Source organism: Cottoperca gobio, chromosome 2 (genome assembly GCF_900634415.1).
Source record: "Cottoperca gobio chromosome 2, fCotGob3.1, whole genome shotgun sequence".
Taxonomy (NCBI): domain Eukaryota; kingdom Metazoa; phylum Chordata; class Actinopteri; order Perciformes; family Bovichtidae; genus Cottoperca; species Cottoperca gobio.
In genome coordinates, this window is record NC_041356.1 from 7,807,780 (window position 1) to 7,824,306 (window position 16,527).

Genomic DNA, 16,527 nt, shown 5'->3' on the forward strand with positions numbered 1-16,527 from the left:
CATTCTTTGACATCTTCCTCATCCGAAGAAAAAGTTGCAGTGTTTTAGTAATAACGCTGATAAATTGCTGAGCCTAATCAAGCGAGATCAGAGCATTTTAACTGACGTGGCCGAGCGTCATAGTGTGGGCGTGGCTTAGTATTGTCAACATCCTGGTGACATAACCAGTTTCTCCAAAATGGCGACGGTGGACCAAAGAGAAGGTGAGTGATTTTGTTTGTTAGAAATGCGGCGTTATTACCCCAATTTATATTGAAATTTAGAACTTTTCCCCCAGCGATAATGACATTGGGATGTGGTCTTGACCTCGATACTTAAAATAATCCGAAAACCAAACCTATAACAGTTTTTTCTGCACGATATTGGATTGGTAGCCATTTGACGCTAGCCAGTTACAATTAGCTTCCCAAGTCATTTGCATAGAATAAACAAGCAGCTTTCACAGCCTGTGGTAGCCGAACTGCCCTGACAGTGGGCGTAATAGATTTAAAAGGTGGCTTTTAAGTTTTGGGTTTGAACAACCACATTTAGGGCGCTTGTCAAAATGTCCATAATGTAAGTGCCCATCAATGTTTAAGGGTTGAGTGTCATTTAAAGTGCATTTGAGCCCCTTTTTCTAAAGTGCTGGTTGCACTATATCTTAACGTTATACTTTTATCTTAGCAGGTCAGGACGACCCAGAGAGTGAAGATGAGGTTTATGAGGTTGTGGACCTGACAGAATATGCCCGAACACACCAGTGGTGGAGCAGGGTGTTTGGGAGCAACTCCGGCCCCATTGCTGAGAAGTATTCTGTGGCCACTCAGATCGCGATGGGAGGGGTGACTGGATGGTAAGGCATGAGGATCTATCTGCTCATGAGAGACATATGTAACAACAGAGACTAAAGTACTGTCCACCATTATACCTAGCTGATTCAATAATGCTTGAAGAACAGATTGTCTGTAAAGATCTTCCAGCTACGCATGCATAATCTCCATGTCTTGAGTGTACGCATGGGTAATGAACACGCCTCCCTTCCTCTCGATACATCCAGGTGTGCTGGTTACCTGTTCCAGAGAGTTGGGAAGATAGCTGCTACCGCTGTTGGAGGAGGGTTCCTTCTTTTACAGGCAAGAGTACCATAACACAGTTTATGTAGCTTCAGTCATTTAGATCTTTATAACTACTAAGTGATAAAAAACAAAACAAGTACATCCTTCTCTAAGATCCACATTTTGACAACTGAAGATGCCAGCTGTACAGCATGACGCTCAGCTATGTCTACTCTCAGCAGAAAGACGAGCATTGTGTGTTAGCTGGCTCTAGATGGACGCAGGCCATCTGGATGCTTATTGGGTGTTGAAATTAAAATGTTCTTGTAGCCATTTTACAAGTGCACTACACCACAGACGGCCAGTTGACTTCATTCACAGGCTCACAATTTTAAATAGTCGTTTAGATGTAGTCATTGAAATGTTATGTATATATTTAGATGTTGGCTCATGCATCATACCTCGTCCTTTTAAATCCCAAAAATGATTTGACCTGCAGAGCTACTCGTAAATAAAAACATAAACTTAGTGGTCTCGATAAAAGACATCATGAATCATCAGGCAGTGATGTAATATAGCGCAGAAAAACGTAGTGCTTCAAAGTGGAAGCTGGGACAGAAATATTTCCAGTTCTGAATAGTTTTTTCTGTCCCCAGATCGCCAATCACAGTGGGTACGTTCAGGTGGACTGGAAGAAGGTGGAGAAGGATGTGAACAAAGCAAAGAAACACCTGAAGAAGAAAGCGAACAAAGCAGCTCCTGAAATAAACACATTCATTGAGGAGGTAAAGGTACCTGTAACAAAGCTGGCTCTTTGTTTCTCGCTTTTTACCTTTTTTTTTATTGACATTTAAACTGAATCAAACATTTCTGAATTTGTATTTTATATTTTCTTTATACTTCTGACATGTATTTAATTTAAACTAAACGCATGTGTTTGTCTGATTTGGCTTATTTCTTTATCTGCAAACCAGCACTGCCCTCTAGTGTACTGTCAGCCATACTACACCCACTAGCTGTGACACAGCAGGCTGAAGAGAGATGGGCGATCAATACAATTTAATACCCGTGTGGACATTTTGTGATGCATCTGTTCTCAGCATGCTGTAAATTACTGGCTGTACCGAAAAACGTTGAGATTCTAAATCAACATTTGAATGTTACGCAGCTTCTGTTTCTTGCATTCGTCTGTTTAAACCTGGTATTTCTGCACAGTTGAAGATAAAGTGTGTGTGTGTGTGTGTGTGTCTCTCTCTCGATCTCTCGCTCTCTCTCTTGAAACTGTTTGTTTTTCATCTAGCGCCACACAAAGGCAGACACGCACCTGCATTAACGTAGCGGTCTAGCAACAATCTTGCCGCTCTTACAGCCACAGTAATAAATATCTATTTTTTGACGTAAAAGATGACGACAGACATTCAAAATCCTTAACAGAAGCATCAAATGTAAAACGACATCGGTACAGCCTTTCTCCAGCAACACTGCAGCAGCTAACACCTGCTCACTGGCTGATGCCGTAAGATGACTTTTAAGCTCTTCTCGACTAATTGGCCGTCTTCTCTCCCCTCCTCCGCAGGCCTCAGACTTTTTAAAAAGGAACATCGTTTTGTCCAGCGGCTTTGTCGGCGGCTTCTTTCTGGGTTTGGCCTCCTAAATCCTCTGCACGCGCTGCAGCCTGCACTTCCTGTGAATCATCGCTACAGAGGTCACTTTCCTCTCCATTGTTTACCTCGGCCCCGTGTGTGCATCGATTCACCATTTAACTAACTGAACAGAAGGGGGAGGGGTTATATTGAACATTAAAGCATGATCTGTTGTATTAACTGCGTAACATTGTTCTACTCCCCCGTTTTTATAATCAAACCTAGGTCATTAGTTCCTTCTGGGAGGACCGAGCGCACATTCGGAAGTGTGTGTGGTGGTTTAGTTGGGATCGGAGTGGATTATACTGTGAAGATTTTATTCTGTGGGACCCGTAATGACTGCTGAATGGGTCAAGTTGCCATAAACGAGCAGACTCCTCGCTGCTTCTTCAACACTGATGTGAGTCTGGATCCCCTCGTGTATCTGCCTGGTGGGCGCTGATCTCAGATTGTTATAAATTGTCATGCGTGGGCACCTTTGTAAATGCATAGCCAACCCCTTTTCAGGTGTAAATACCCACAAAAGGGTCAATATTATATAAACAAAAGTGGGAAGTTAACACCATCCCCCAGTCTAGTGCTTTTTCTATGTAGCTGTGAAATTAATGTGCCATCTAAGCATGTAAGGACACTGGCTGGGGGCTTAAAGTTATTTTTCCACGCTGAGATGTTAATATAAAACGCATATCATAAATCACAATTAAATGTTACATCTGTGTATGCTCCCTTACTGTACTTTTACACTGACCACAAAGGAAGTATTAAATACAGATCCTTTATTCCCATAATCCTCAGCGCCACAATGCCCTTTAATGACAGGATGATAATTACTGTCGCCACAAGCCAGACATCTAACGCGACACCAGTCCCGTCATTAAAGAGCGTAATGGAGCAGCGATTGTGACTCCTACGCCCGGCCGCTCGCTATTGTCATTGTGCATTTAGTGTCATTATAGCAATAACACGAGACGCTGCCGTGTCGTGCTTATTCACATGATCTAGATTGAACGTCCACACTGGAGTTCGCTTAAGTTGATCACGAGTTGCTTATTTAGTTTTTTTTGGCCTTTTTCTACCGGTGCAATATTCAGTGTTACAGAGCGTAGGTCATGTCTCCAACTGGCTTTTTGTATGCTCATATTCCCTCATTGTTGTTATGAGCTGTATGAATTTGGTTGTGTGTCTCTTTTAAAATAAAGTTGCCTGATATTGTTTTGAGCACAAAGTGGTTTTTTTTGGGGGGGGGGAGGGAGGGACACTTTAACTTGTCTGTTAAGTTATGTATTTATATCCTTATGAGGGAGTTGCACCATCTGGCAATTTAAATGGTGACTGAATTTGATAACAAGCCTGTCAGATTTGATGGTGTATAAAGGGTGAAATTAATGCAGCGGTAGAACATTCAGTTAATTGATGCAAAAAGTTCTGACGATATAGTACACGGTTCCTACAGATCCCTAAAGTCATTAAAAACATTGAAGTAATTCAATTTTTAAAAAAGGAAAGAAAAGGCTTTACTTGGTATATTAATGTTAAATCAATATTTAAAAATGCTAGGACAGGAAGTAGTATTTTTAAATGTTTCTTAAAAAAAAAAAAAGCTTTAGTTTTCACACATATCCTCACATTGCATGTGAATATGGACTTAAATTGAAATAACCGTGCCTTTTAGATGAAGACAATGGTAATAATATACATGTATGTAGACTTCAGCTAGCCCTCCAACGATGTTCTTATCATGCACCAGTCACCCCTCCTTTTTTACTTTTATTTACAACTATAAAAAGGACAATATATAAAACAGCTGGACAAGAATGTATACGGTATAGTATTTACAATAAGAGGTGGAACCTACGCTTGTTTGCCAGACGACGCGGTAAACTAGAATGTTTTCCTCGATACTCAATCATAATTACAATTAATACGATTTCCTTTTGAAAGAAAGATGTTCGGCTTTCTTTAAACTTAAAAATATAAAGCTGCACTTCCAGTAGAAACGGGTCAAATGCTGCTATTGCAATATTGCATTTCCTGGTGGGGATAAGTCTTTAGACGTCTCAGATGGGCATTTTGAGGAGGGCGCACTCCGTCAGTAGAGTCAGGGTGGTGATCATGTATCTGCTGTTGGAGATCTGAAACACAAAGAAACAAGTATAACTACATTACATATACTGCATGTGTGTTGAAAGTCTCGTGAGAACAGCGGTTTATGTCAGACGGTACCTTGATCCGACCCTTGTACTTGGCTGAGCCCAGTGCTGTGGAGACCTGGTCCAGGCTGCCAGCTGACAGGTCCAGCCTGAAGTGTCTGTAGAAGTGGCTCTTCAGCCCCTGCATGAACCCCGTCACCTCCTCAATGTCGATACTATTCTCCTCCTCATCCTTCGCCATCTCCCCTGCTTTATTCTCCTTCTCCTTCTCCTTTCTCACACTGCTCCACAGCTCCCAGGCGTCTTCGGAGTTAACTGTGTAGGTGACCTGCAGCGGTGGCACAACTGGAAGAGTCCAAATCATTTTGAGGTGCTGGATGCTGGACTCTGTGTGGCAGTTAGTCCATAATGCCATCAGCCATTGTAAGCACGTATGGCTGATTTCCAGGGGGCCAAAGCAGCAGTCGAAGAACTGCTGGAACCAGGATTTGACCAAAGTAGTTAAAGCCTCCGCCCCGCTGCTGCCGAAGAGCGGCAGACAGATAAAGTCCTTTGGAAGTGAGCGCAGGTAGTCTGGGTTTCCGTTGATGCAGGTCAGCCAACCGCTCCATACTGGCCTCTGTGGCTCGTCCTGCCTGGCAAACAAAGGCTTTGAGTGGATCTGTGGTGGGAAAGGGAGCAGTTAGAAACGGCACAAAGCATATTCATGACACAAAATACAGGAAATTTAGTCCATGATTAACAATTCAATGAACAATGATTCAAATGTGTATTCGTTCAGCAAAGATTAGATTACTGTGTTTACTGCACCTGTATGAGGACAGTCTCAGCATCATCGTCCGACTCGGCCATCCCCTGCACCAAAGAGAAGGAGACTCTGAAGGTTTTCTGTGGTCCCTCCACCTCCACAGCCAAACCTTGCTGTTTCTCTGCAGCAATAAATGCCGAGAGCTGCCTGGAGTAGCTCTTCAGCTGGGTGTGCCTGAACTGATAGAGAGGAGAAACGTACGACAGCTGCCACTCCGTTTTCACCAGCAAGGCCAGCTTCTCCGGATTCACCTTCTCCTTTGACAAGGAAAGAGAAGTTGGCAATCACGTCACGTTGCTATTGATTACATAATGTTTAATGGTATAAAAACATGGAGAACGATTGCCCGGGCTGACTCACAGTGATATTGTGCGACTTTGGAGCCCTTCTGCTGGTGTTTAGCCTCCGTGCTGTCAATGCTGGAGTAAAGCAGAGACGTGAAGTAGCACCCAAGCAGCTGCGGTATGACAGCCGGTAGCTCTTACTTTTGCTCCTCCTCTGAACTACAACACTGTTGAGGGGAGTCCTCGTCACACTGGAAATCAAACACAGAGGGATCATCATATCAGCTTCATCTGGTGTTCATTGCTCCAGTAAGTGGTGCAGATAGTCATTGCAGTGTTCTTTATATCAGCAAATTGTGTTACAAATAATGCAGACTGTTTTGGAAATACCCTTCCTATGTGTAAAGTTGTACGAGTGACCACTGTCAATCTGTCAATCCAACATGGGGTGAATAGGATATACTCAAAAGAAAGATCTGAAAAGATCACTTTGTCCCACTTGAATGGATGTTTTATTTTTTAAGAACAAGCAGCAGCAACCAGTGCAAAGCTGTTAGGGCTATGGATTTCTTTTATTGTGTTAGCAATAACATAGAACTAGCGTCCTGATCTGTACATTGTGTCAGTAGTATATGAATACAAAACGGCTTCAGTAGCCTACTAGTGTTTTGGCTGACGTACAAAGGAGGAAGAAACTATTATAAATGTTACATTTAGTACAGTTCTTCCTTAGGCATAGGATACTTGCCGAATTGAAGAGTATGAGCAGGCGGATCTAACAATGTATCGTACATTATTTGAACAATGGTTCCTTTCATGAAAGGCAAGGCAACATTAAACAACTTGATTATTGAATGTTATTTGGCGTGACTGTCGCTTCATACGGACGAGAACGGCAAGAATTGGAGCCGTTACACGTTGCGGACAAAGGTGCACTGTTGTTGTTGTTGCAAATGCAGACATACTTTAGAAAAAAAAAGTAATTTTAGCACGTAATTAGATAAAGTTCTACCTGTTTTGATGTCGCTCCATTTCTGGCGTATCGGCTGAAGCAGAAAGAAACCGGAAACAAATTTAAAAATCGCGCTTTCCCAGGAGCCTGCGCGGTTAGGATCAGCCAATCACATCAATCCTGACAGGAAGTGTTTTTTTGTTTTTTTTCCGAACATATTTTTCAAAGTAAATTAAATATAAAATATGTTAAGTAATATTCTAAATTAAATAAAGGGAAAGAAAGAGAAAAGGCAGGTGACCTGGAAAAAAGAAGGACACAAATTATACAATTAAACAATTGATCATGGAAAGATTTTATGCAAAATAATACTATTGATATTAAAGTAGCAGAGGTGGTTTAATGGTTTAATCAATTAAATACCTTTTGTTCTGTTTGCATTTACATCATCAACCTTGTATCATATTTAATTGGTGTGAAACTTTAGCAGAGTCAGTGAATGAAAGTCTAATAAAGTTACCAATCATGAATGACATGTCTGACTCAAAAAGATAAATAAACATAGGAATAAATTAATAGAGAATTTTGAATAGTTGGAATATAAAACCATCTGTGTTTAAGTTAAGTGTATTTTGCTAGTTGTCACCGGCTTCAGATAAGCTACTTCAGATCATGAGTGAATTTATAAAATACTGATTTTATACATTATACAGCCTGAAGACCAAAGTTTGACAATTAGGACTGATTCCAAGTAGCTTTAGAAAGGAAGAAAAGAGGCAATGAATGAACAGAAGGTGGAGGACATATACAAGTCAAGGAATGTGCAGATACATTATGTGCGTGTGTACTTGTGTTACTCACATTATGTGAAGTCATCTTCCATTTGGGGACAAAAAGCTGATCCCTACAAGATAAACATTATATTTTAGAGTTAAGGCTAAAGAGTTAGGTTATGGTTGGGGTGAGAGGTGGGGTTAGGTGTGTCGTGGTTATAGTTAATATTAGGGTAAGTCTCCTTGGAATGAATATAAGTAAATGCAATATCCAAAAATAAGTGTGTATTGGTGTGCGCGCATGTTTCACTAGCTGCCAGTTTTACATGCAACTACCAAAACTGTTCCCCTCCCTGTTACCATGGAAACTGTGCCCTTTACTTTTTTTTCCTCCCCATGTACGGCACTTCCCCATTTTAGCATGCACTTTCCTCCATATTCATTGTTTCTAGTCTTGCATTGGCCCTTACCCTGTATCTGTGTGAGCCTGTGTCCCTGTGTTTGTACATGCTGCATATGTTTTGCAAGCACCTGTGTATTAAACGAAAGGACTGTTCAATAGCACGTACACTGCCATACATACAGTATGATGACCACATCAACAGCCAATCGGATTATCGGTAGCTGCTGGTGGGCTTCAACCAATGGGGGAGGCTCGCAGATGATGTGTGAGCAGAAGGGATGCAGCCATAGAAACTGCAGAGTGCCATATGAGAACAGCGCACTCTAGTGGCACCAGATGTCTTTGTGTATCTCTGTCTGCATGGATTAGTCCACCTTTCTGTTTGAGGGTACTTGTGTGGCCTTGTCTCCCATCTCAAACTTTTTTCGTTGGTTACTTTTGTTTTTGTTTCTGATGGGCACTGGGGAAAGACTTGGCTGACTTGTCCACAGTATTCAATATTATTTTATTAAATTGGTAGTTTGCCTTAACCTGATTTGAATAGGTAGTGTATGACATTTGGCACTGCTAGGACAATACCAATAAGCAAAATACCAATGTATAAAATCATAACAGTGAAACTTTAAATTCCACCACTCTTGACAAAAATGATTTAGTAAAATATATGTTGTAGCGTATATCATAGTGTTTGTAGGTATAGTAGAAAAGTTGAATTCCCCAAATGAACAGTCAAATTGTTTTGGCAATGGCCAATCTTGTATATATTATACAAACACATATATTCACAGGTTTTAGCTCATTATACGTAATATTCATGACAAAGAGGGTAAAATAAAATATTGTCCCTGTTTATATTTTCTTCTTTTTTCAAAAAAAATCTAAATTAGCTGCCAATAATGTATTTCAATTTGTCTCATGTTGTGTTGAAATGTACTGTACTTCATTAGAGGATGTCCAAAATGGAGCAGTGGGACGTATACGATTCCTTTTATCACCTCCAGGGGGCATCACCAACACATCTCAGGGTTGATCTTCACACACCTGAGGTAATTCCACCTGCTTCCCTGCACCTGCCACCTGCACCAGAGGAATTTTGCACCTGCAGAAAGATTACATGAAAGTAAATCGACTTAATCCTCACATTATTACACACTAATCGCCTTTAACACGGTTCTCCAGAGCCTTTTTGCCAAACTGTTACCAAAAAGCTTGAGATTTGCTAGAATCATACAACTCCCAGTGGGTAGAGTTTAAGATCATAATACCATAATTACCTGTATCCCCATCCCACTGCCAGCGTCCCTCATTTTACTGAGGAACCACCCAAATACCCATGATAATTTGCATTCTTTTTTAATATTCTGTGTGGGAAAACACATCTGTTTATTTGTGCGGCAGTCAATATGCAGGGGATGCGTTGTTACTGTCAGAGGAGACAACACAGAGAAATAAACTGCTTGGTAAATGGATGGAGATAAGAAGGGGAAAGGCTGACGTAAGGTGATGGGGTTTGGATGGTCGACGCTTGCGCGGGCTACACTGGATGAAACCGTTGGAAGAGATTAGGAAACTGCGCCTAAATCGGGCCCCCACTGGACGCCATTTTGGCTCGAGCGACACTGGAATACAAATCTGGGTCTGGGCTCCGCTCTGCATCGCCATTTCGGCTCTGGGCGGACTAGTTTCTTGGACGATAGAGGGAGGAGCCTGGCATTTCTGGAAGTCGGAGAAACAGCCAGTCAAAGCCAGCCAGCATCTGAGCCAACGGAGGAACTGGAGCAACGGTGGACGAAGGGTTGGCTGTGTTGGAATACGATATAATTTCAATATTCACAAGCACAGACGGTGTATGCAACAAAGTAGTCGTCGACATGCACGCGACGGTGTTCCATTTGGGCTCGGGAAGCTGAAGCATATTGCAGACCGGACACATTACGTTTTCGGTGGGATAAGCCATCTGTGATACACTGGGTGTGCACAGCGCAATAACGGTGCGAGCCAACCGGTTATTCCATCGACAGCTAGCTCATATTAACCCAGCTAGCCAACCATTTTCGAGAGTCCCGTTAGCCTGCGGTGAAGGCAGCATCTTGGTCGGTGCGGAAAGTGGCCGTGGATGCTGCGGAGGGAGTCCTGTGTCTGGTGGTACCCAACAGTAAGATACAAACCCGCGGCATGAAAAGAGGGGTGTTTTTCTGCAAACGAGCGAGGAAATCTCCACGCCCTGGGGTCTGTTCTGTGGTTACTATTTAGCTAGCTCGCTGGCTAGCCAGCCTACCGGGAGCGTAGCTCAAGAGAAGGTGGGGCCGCGGAGTGACAGCCTTGGACGCCAGCTAATGTGGCTAGCTGGCTAACTTTGACTCTTAAGAGTGGCCACTGATTTTCCTGTCACTAACATTGGTGGGGGTTATATTACCAGGAGAGTGCTACTCTGGCACAATAGTATCCCAAAGAAAGCACGCTATCATTGATTCTTCCTAAATCCGTGTGGGTGGAATATCTTGAGGAGAGCATCCTCGCTTACCTATATGACCATGGCGGACGACGACGTGCTGTTCGAGGATGTCTACGAGCTGTGCGAGGTGATTGGAAAGTGAGTACTAAGTCATTAACCACTTCCCTTGTGTGCACGTCTTTGGGTGTTTCACATTATTTTATGTTGTTGTATACTGGCTGGCTGGGCTCTGTTCTAATGTTTAGGCCCACAGGGCTTTCAAGGGGAAAGTTTACTGGGTGGGTGAGGTGAGGTCGCTCCTCAAAGTGCTGTGTTAACTTTACAACGTCATTTAATAGCAAGCACATAATAACCTAATACCATGGACTGTATGCATAATAGAGAGGTTTATAAAGTGTGAGGTGGGCCTCCCCAGGTGGGGCTTCAAACTGTTTCAGGGGAGGCTCAGTGACTGGAAGTGAAAACATATTACATTAGTTATCAAAGGATCACACAGAATATCATACATGTGTCTGAAGAGATGGCTCAGAGATTCAGTAGTTTTGGGGAATTTTGCAGTGTTTCTCGGTCATAAACTAATAAATGCCTTAGGACAGACCTTGTTTATGTTTGGTGTAGTCTGAAGGTATGTCAAACAGCAATATTAAGCTATATATTGTGTCTATGGGATCAAATTACATAAGCATGGTCTGATGGGCATCCAGGAATTGAGCAAAACTAAGATTTGTGAGGGGAGGCCTGCAGTCTCAGACTTTGAAAACACCTTACCTAATATATTAGGAGTTGCAGAATGTGCCTGCAATCACGACCTCCATGCAGGAAATTGAATTTACAAGACTGAGCAGGCACCTGTGTCCGACATTAACTTTTTTTGATGACTGGTTTCAAATATGGAGTAGTAAATGTCTATGCAGTGCAATTGGAAAAACTCCCAAGTTATTGCTGCTTTTCTACGTAAATGCCATTTATTGCCGTTGGGGACAAAATGAATTCTCATTCTTGGCTGACAGGCTGGCAGTCTGAGTGTGAGACACAGGACATGTGGAAGAATCATATGGCTGCACACTAAAATGTCTGCAGACAGGATTTTGCTTCTCCTCATCCCACTGTTTGACAGTAGCCATACCTGCATACAGTAACATGCTGTCTTTGAGGGTGTCAGAGCTTTTCTGTGAGTTGGTTATGTTTTCAAATAAACCATGCTTTAACAATTAGAAGAAAAGGGTCAAGGGGCCGTGAAAAGGAAACCATTCCCTCAGTATGCATGTCACTTATGTGTGGTCAGAGATGGCTCCACACCTCCTGCTGGAAGTGAGGCGGGAAGGCTGACAGGCCCATCACAGTCCTGGGCTACCAGTCCCCTCCCCCCTGCGAGCGTCTCTCACTGGAAGTCTGAGGGTCCATTAAGTTTGTTCTAGGGGAAAGAGGCACACTCTCTCCAGACCCTCAGGCCCTGTTCTATATCCAGGGACTTCCTGTTGTCTGGTTACTAATTGATGGTTGGTCCAGGACCCTTGGAGTCCCAGTAACGGATGCAAGGAGCCACTGGGGAGAGTTAGAGCGGAAATAGTGAGATCATCTACAATTTTGTATGGTTTAATTTGACAATAAAATCTAGGGTGGTAAATGCAGGGAACTTGAATCCACAGGCAATTGTAAATGTTAGATGAAAAAGTGAGTTTGCCCAGTTTTGCATTAAAGCTGTGCAATAGATGCCAGCCTCTATATGATGTCTTTTCTGCAATTATTGCATGGCAATACCTGTATGTCCTGCAGTACCACATTTGTAGAGGTTAATACATCCAGGCTTCATTTTATAGCCACATTGTAGTAACCTCCATCAGTTTGGTAGTCCCTGCAGCCCTAAACAAACACTGACAAATAGAGTATATGCAATTACTTCTTGAGTGTTTGAGCAGTTGTGCAGGGTATGGTCAGTAGAAGAGTAATACATGAGCAAACCATAGTCTGGAGCATATTTTAAGATTGAGTAAAGAAGCAAGATGCCACAGTTATGTCACAGGACAGACCAGTACATCCCGCTTATCCTGCCAGTGCTTTTGTGAAACTGTCTGCAGTTGATGGATCAAGTGTGTTGAGTTCTGGTGTCTTGGGATGTGTTGCAGGAAGCAGGGGGGGATCATTTTTCCTCAGCCCTGAGGTGGGAGGGGAGTGGAGGCTGAGGCAGATCAATGGAGACAAGTGGAGTTGGGAATGGGATGGCCCTGAGGCTAAGGATATAAATAACGCCAACAGGCATTGACTGCAGCACTCTGCCATCTCCCACTTTGTTATAGACCTCATGTTTTACTGTTGGCACTACTGTAGGTAGTGGACAACGTGGCAGCTGAAACCTGAGGATGGTAATTAATTACATTTTGAAATGGAAATGCTTCATAGCCAAAGGAAACAATCCTAAAAACCTTATTCCTTGTTATCTTCTCTGGCTAGGGAATATTCCTGCTGTTTTTTGACAGAAGCCAGTCCATTTTGGCGCATAAGGGGATAGCAAGATTTATCTCTACTAGGGCTGTAACCATCTACCGATATCACTGTATGCCGTGCGGGGTTTCCACCAGCAAGCTTGGCTAAATTGACTCCCTGCTACGACAAAGCATCTTTCTTAAATGTGTTTTTAAGATGTTTATTAAACTAAAGTAATAACTCTGTGCAAAGGTTTTGTGTTTATTGTCTATTCTCATGTGACAACATTTTCTGGCAGAAATACCCTGCCATGGTATTAAAACTGACAGTTATATCATACTGTGTACAGTTGCTTATCGACGGTAGAAAAGAAGTGTGTGTCTTGAGTTAAAGGTACAGACTGGAGCAGCCGGGCTTCGCTGTTGCGCACCTACAGCATATGTTAATTGTTAGATGGATACTTTATTTATCCCGAGGGAAATTCAGGATTATTGAATATTCGTTAATAATCATGGGACATTATTTTAAAAGCTCTCAGCTGAGTTTATTTTTCATTTAGTAGTTAATTTAACATGCAATGGTGCTGCTAACATGTTCTGTTCTCAATCCTTTAAGGATCGTTGTAACTGAGGATGATAATCTGACCCCCATCAGATTTTAATAACCTTTTTTCATGATCATCCACCCTACATGAAAATGTTTTTGCTGAGACTCATCTGGTATTTCAGAAATATCTAACCAACATGAAATATTTGTAGGTGAAAATGTTGATCAGGGCACAACAATGGAAAAATACTCTTATTGATTTGCATTCCTAGTGAGCTCGTTGCAGTTATGTACTTAGTTTGTCCTTTACCTCCTGCCATATAATATAAGAGTTGTCATGGTGACTTGTCTCACATTATTAAACTGACATTTGGAAATGCTTTCTGCACGTTTGTCTTCTTAGAGGCTCAGCTTTTCAGTTTGCCAGCTGATGAAAACACCGTTCTGGGTTCTTTACCCTGTTGGTAGTGCATCCCTGCAAACAGCAGATGAAAGTGACAGGGAGGCACCTTCACACAATAGTCATTGGAGAGCGATGAATTGTTTTCCCCTCCGGTATGGGCGGGACTCGATTGGCTTTGTCTCTATTGGATGATCTGGGTGACGTTGTATACTCGTGTCTTTTGCTAACCTCTGACCTCAGCGCCTTTCAAACTCATACATAAACCCTATTACCCTGTCCGTCCCTCCTTCAGACTTCTATTGTTGCTCAAAGAAGTTGTCTATTATTGTCCCTGATCGGCTTGTGTATGAGAGGAGCAGCCTGGCTTGGTGGGATTGAGAACATTGGGGACGCCATCACTGTTCAGTAATAAAGAGAGGCATGGCACTTTTGTACTAGATTTTTTTAATTAAGCTGTCTCTGTGATAGTATAGAATTTAAAGTTTTGATTGTTTTGAAGGCACTGTATGAATGCACTCTAAAGTATCAACAGAGGCTCCTTGTCCAGTGGATCTTCTTCTTCTTCTTCTTCTTCTTCTTCTTCTTCTTCTTCTTCTTCTTCTTCTTCTTCTTCTTCTTCTTCTTCTTCTTCTTCTTCTTCTTCTTCTTCTCCTTCTCCTTCTCCTTCTCCTTCTCCTTCTTCGCAACGGAAAGATGTTTTTTGCATCGCAGGGAGCACCGAGAGTTTAGCAAGGTTTCAGAACTGAGAGCCGAAGAACAAAAAGCCCAAAATATTTGAACTTTTAGCAAGTCGGACCCCTGATTCGTCAGGGCTTATAGTTGCATGGCAACAGCAAGAGCTGCATGTCTGTGTTTGTAGCATGGCTATCAAGAGACACATGGACCGTCTGATTTTACAGCTCATGCATGTAAATGTACATTCACCTCCCTTGTGGTTACACTAGCCTGGTTTCAATAGAGGAAGATCAAACAGGTCAGGTGTCAGTTCATCTTGTGACGGGCGTAACTCCGTTGAAAGATGACACAAGCTACTGAGCAGGCGTAGGCTGTGCAGGCGCCGCCGCCCATTATACGCTCATTGTTTGTAGTTTTAAGTAAATACGTGATGATGATGATGTGAACTAGGGCTGAACAATTAATGGGGATTGTACTGTCATTTGCAATATGGAGTAGTACAATAACACAAGAGGGGCAATATTTGTTAAAGTCAACTATGTTTACAAATCATATTCTACAGCCTTCAGAAGAAATCTTTGTTTGGGACATGCAGTATCTTCGGAAAACATCACGCCATTAATACATTTATGAACGAAAATGAGAACAACGATGCAAAAATGATCATTCCCTTCATATTGTGAAACCTATTGCTATATCAGACACCATAATCACAATTAGATATGTTTTCCAAATTGTTCAGCCCTAATGTGAACATGATGCGCTAACCACAGGCCTGTTTTTGAGATTTCAGCTCAAGTTGAAGTGAAGCAATTTAATCCATTTCTGTCTGTAATGATTCTGTTTGAATAGGACTTAGGTTGTTGAGAAGCGCGATTGGAGTCACAGTGCTCTTTATTTCGGCCCTGGGGTGCTCATTACAGCCAAGGATATTGGGATGTGCGACTCACTCGAAACCAATGAAGCGATCAGCCCTCTGGTTTATATAGAGTTAGATAATTAAATTGCTTGGACAACATTTAAATCTTAAATTTTCATTGATTGTTTTGATAGTTTTTAGTGGTGTAATGAAAGTTTATCTCCAAACCGATGCAACCTTTAGCATACAAATCACACACAAAATGCTTTGCTGCAGGAAGGCAGATTGTTAAGCCACTAGTAGCATGTAGAGTAATATTTAAATAGTCATATATCAGATGCTTTACGCTGTTTTAACCAGCACAATAGATAAGGGACAATTATTCAGGAAATATTTAATATTACCCAACAGTGTATTTGTGAATTTATTTCAAGTCTGATTTAATTTTCAGACGACAGTGTGAATATTATTATTATTATTATTATTATTATTATTATTATTATTATTATTATTATTATTATTATTATTATTATTATTATTATTTATTTTATTAATTAATGATCCTTTACTTTAAAAAATAGTTTTAAATGGCCATCATTTATTTTAATTTCCAAGCAACAGTCCAAAACTAAAATATATTATATTTACAGATTAGCAGAAATGAACACAAGCTACAAATCCTCATATTATAGAAGCTAGAACTGGGAGGTATTAGTGCATCTTTACTTTATTTGCATTTATTGATCACAAAAATGTTGCTTGTTATTTATCCAACCTGTAATTGGATTGACTGACTGTTTCAGAGCTAATACTTTTAACCTAACCCAACAGGATTTTGCACTGGTTACCTGTTTAGTCTATGAGGTACACCTGTATGCAGTCCCTGGCAATAGCAGGCAGTACACCCTGTCTTTGTGAAGCATTATTATGTCAGAGAGTTGTTAATTCAACTCTGTAGTGATTTGGGAGTCCATAGTTGGTGTTTGTGCTATTTTGGATTGCACGTGTATCGTTTTGCTAGAAACCCTGAGGTTCAAGCCCCCAGCTTGGCAAGCATCGACTGAGCTGCAGTGTCCTGAAGCAAGACACTGGATTCCTGCTGTGTGTGTCATCTCCCC

At 41.7% G+C, this 16,527-nt stretch overlaps 3 protein-coding genes across 17 annotated transcripts in view; 2 read left to right on the forward strand and 1 right to left on the reverse strand.

The window, feature by feature from the left end:
• The first annotated feature begins 36 nt into the window (after positions 1-36).
• On the forward strand, positions 37-3,889 carry LOC115017074 (FUN14 domain-containing protein 1). Of its 3 annotated transcripts, none has more exons than XM_029445272.1 (5): positions 37-203; positions 664-832; positions 1,037-1,112; positions 1,691-1,825; positions 2,611-3,889. In XM_029445272.1, exons 1-5 carry the CDS (start codon positions 179-181, stop codon positions 2,686-2,688), a joined length of 483 nt encoding a protein of 160 aa, XP_029301132.1. In that variant the 5' UTR covers positions 37-178; the 3' UTR covers positions 2,689-3,889. The 3 variants fall into 3 exon arrangements, with proteins under 3 accessions (XP_029301132.1, XP_029301149.1, XP_029301141.1); XM_029445289.1 differs by having other exon boundaries at positions 1,691-1,819; XM_029445281.1 differs by having other exon boundaries at positions 667-832.
• Positions 3,890-4,431: 542 nt separating this feature from the next.
• On the reverse strand, positions 4,432-9,070 carry cenpl (centromere protein L). Of its 3 annotated transcripts, none has more exons than XM_029445251.1 (6): positions 9,043-9,070; positions 6,932-6,965; positions 5,996-6,170; positions 5,638-5,889; positions 4,901-5,488; positions 4,432-4,809 (listed from the first exon to the last, which is right to left on the reverse strand). In XM_029445251.1, exons 1-6 carry the CDS (start codon positions 9,053-9,055, stop codon positions 4,735-4,737), a joined length of 1,137 nt encoding a protein of 378 aa, XP_029301111.1. In that variant the 5' UTR covers positions 9,056-9,070; the 3' UTR covers positions 4,432-4,734. The 3 variants fall into 3 exon arrangements, with proteins under 3 accessions (XP_029301111.1, XP_029301102.1, XP_029301119.1); XM_029445242.1 differs by having other exon boundaries at positions 5,638-5,892; XM_029445259.1 differs by lacking the exon at positions 9,043-9,070 and adding an exon at positions 7,733-7,751 and having other exon boundaries at positions 5,638-5,892.
• Positions 9,071-9,093: 23 nt separating this feature from the next.
• Positions 9,094-16,527, forward strand: part of LOC115016988 (peripheral plasma membrane protein CASK) — a 35,816-nt gene continuing 28,382 nt past the window's right edge. For 4 of the 11 annotated variants that reach the window (XM_029445150.1, XM_029445182.1, XM_029445175.1 and 1 more), the window contains exon 1: positions 9,097-10,640. In XM_029445150.1, coding sequence (XP_029301010.1) covers positions 10,576-10,640 — 65 coding nt within the window. In that variant the 5' untranslated portion in view covers positions 9,097-10,575. Of the gene's footprint in view, positions 10,641-16,527 lie in introns of all 11 variants that reach the window. The other 7 variants (XM_029445157.1, XM_029445190.1, XM_029445167.1 and 4 more) reach the window with 4 other exon arrangements.

What these genes read in the sequence shown, in the direction of transcription:
- LOC115017074 (XM_029445272.1), top strand. Translation starts at nt 179, where the DNA reads ATGGCGACGGTGGACCAAAGAGAAG. An exon ending in GACGGTGGACCAAAGAGAAG is followed by an intron (nt 204 to 663) that starts GTGAGTGATTTT and finishes CTTTTATCTTAG; the next exon opens with CAGGTCAGGACGACCCAGAG. An exon ending in CATTCATTGAGGAGGTAAAG is followed by an intron (nt 1,826 to 2,610) that starts GTACCTGTAACA and finishes CCTCCTCCGCAG; the next exon opens with GCCTCAGACTTTTTAAAAAG.
- cenpl (XM_029445242.1), bottom strand. An exon ending in ATGGAGCGACATCAAAACAG is followed by an intron (nt 6,171 to 6,931) that starts GTAGAACTTTAT and finishes TTTGATTTCCAG; the next exon opens with TGTGACGAGGACTCCCCTCA. An exon ending in CTGAGACTGTCCTCATACAG is followed by an intron (nt 5,489 to 5,637) that starts GTGCAGTAAACA and finishes TTCCCACCACAG; the next exon opens with ATCCACTCAAAGCCTTTGTT.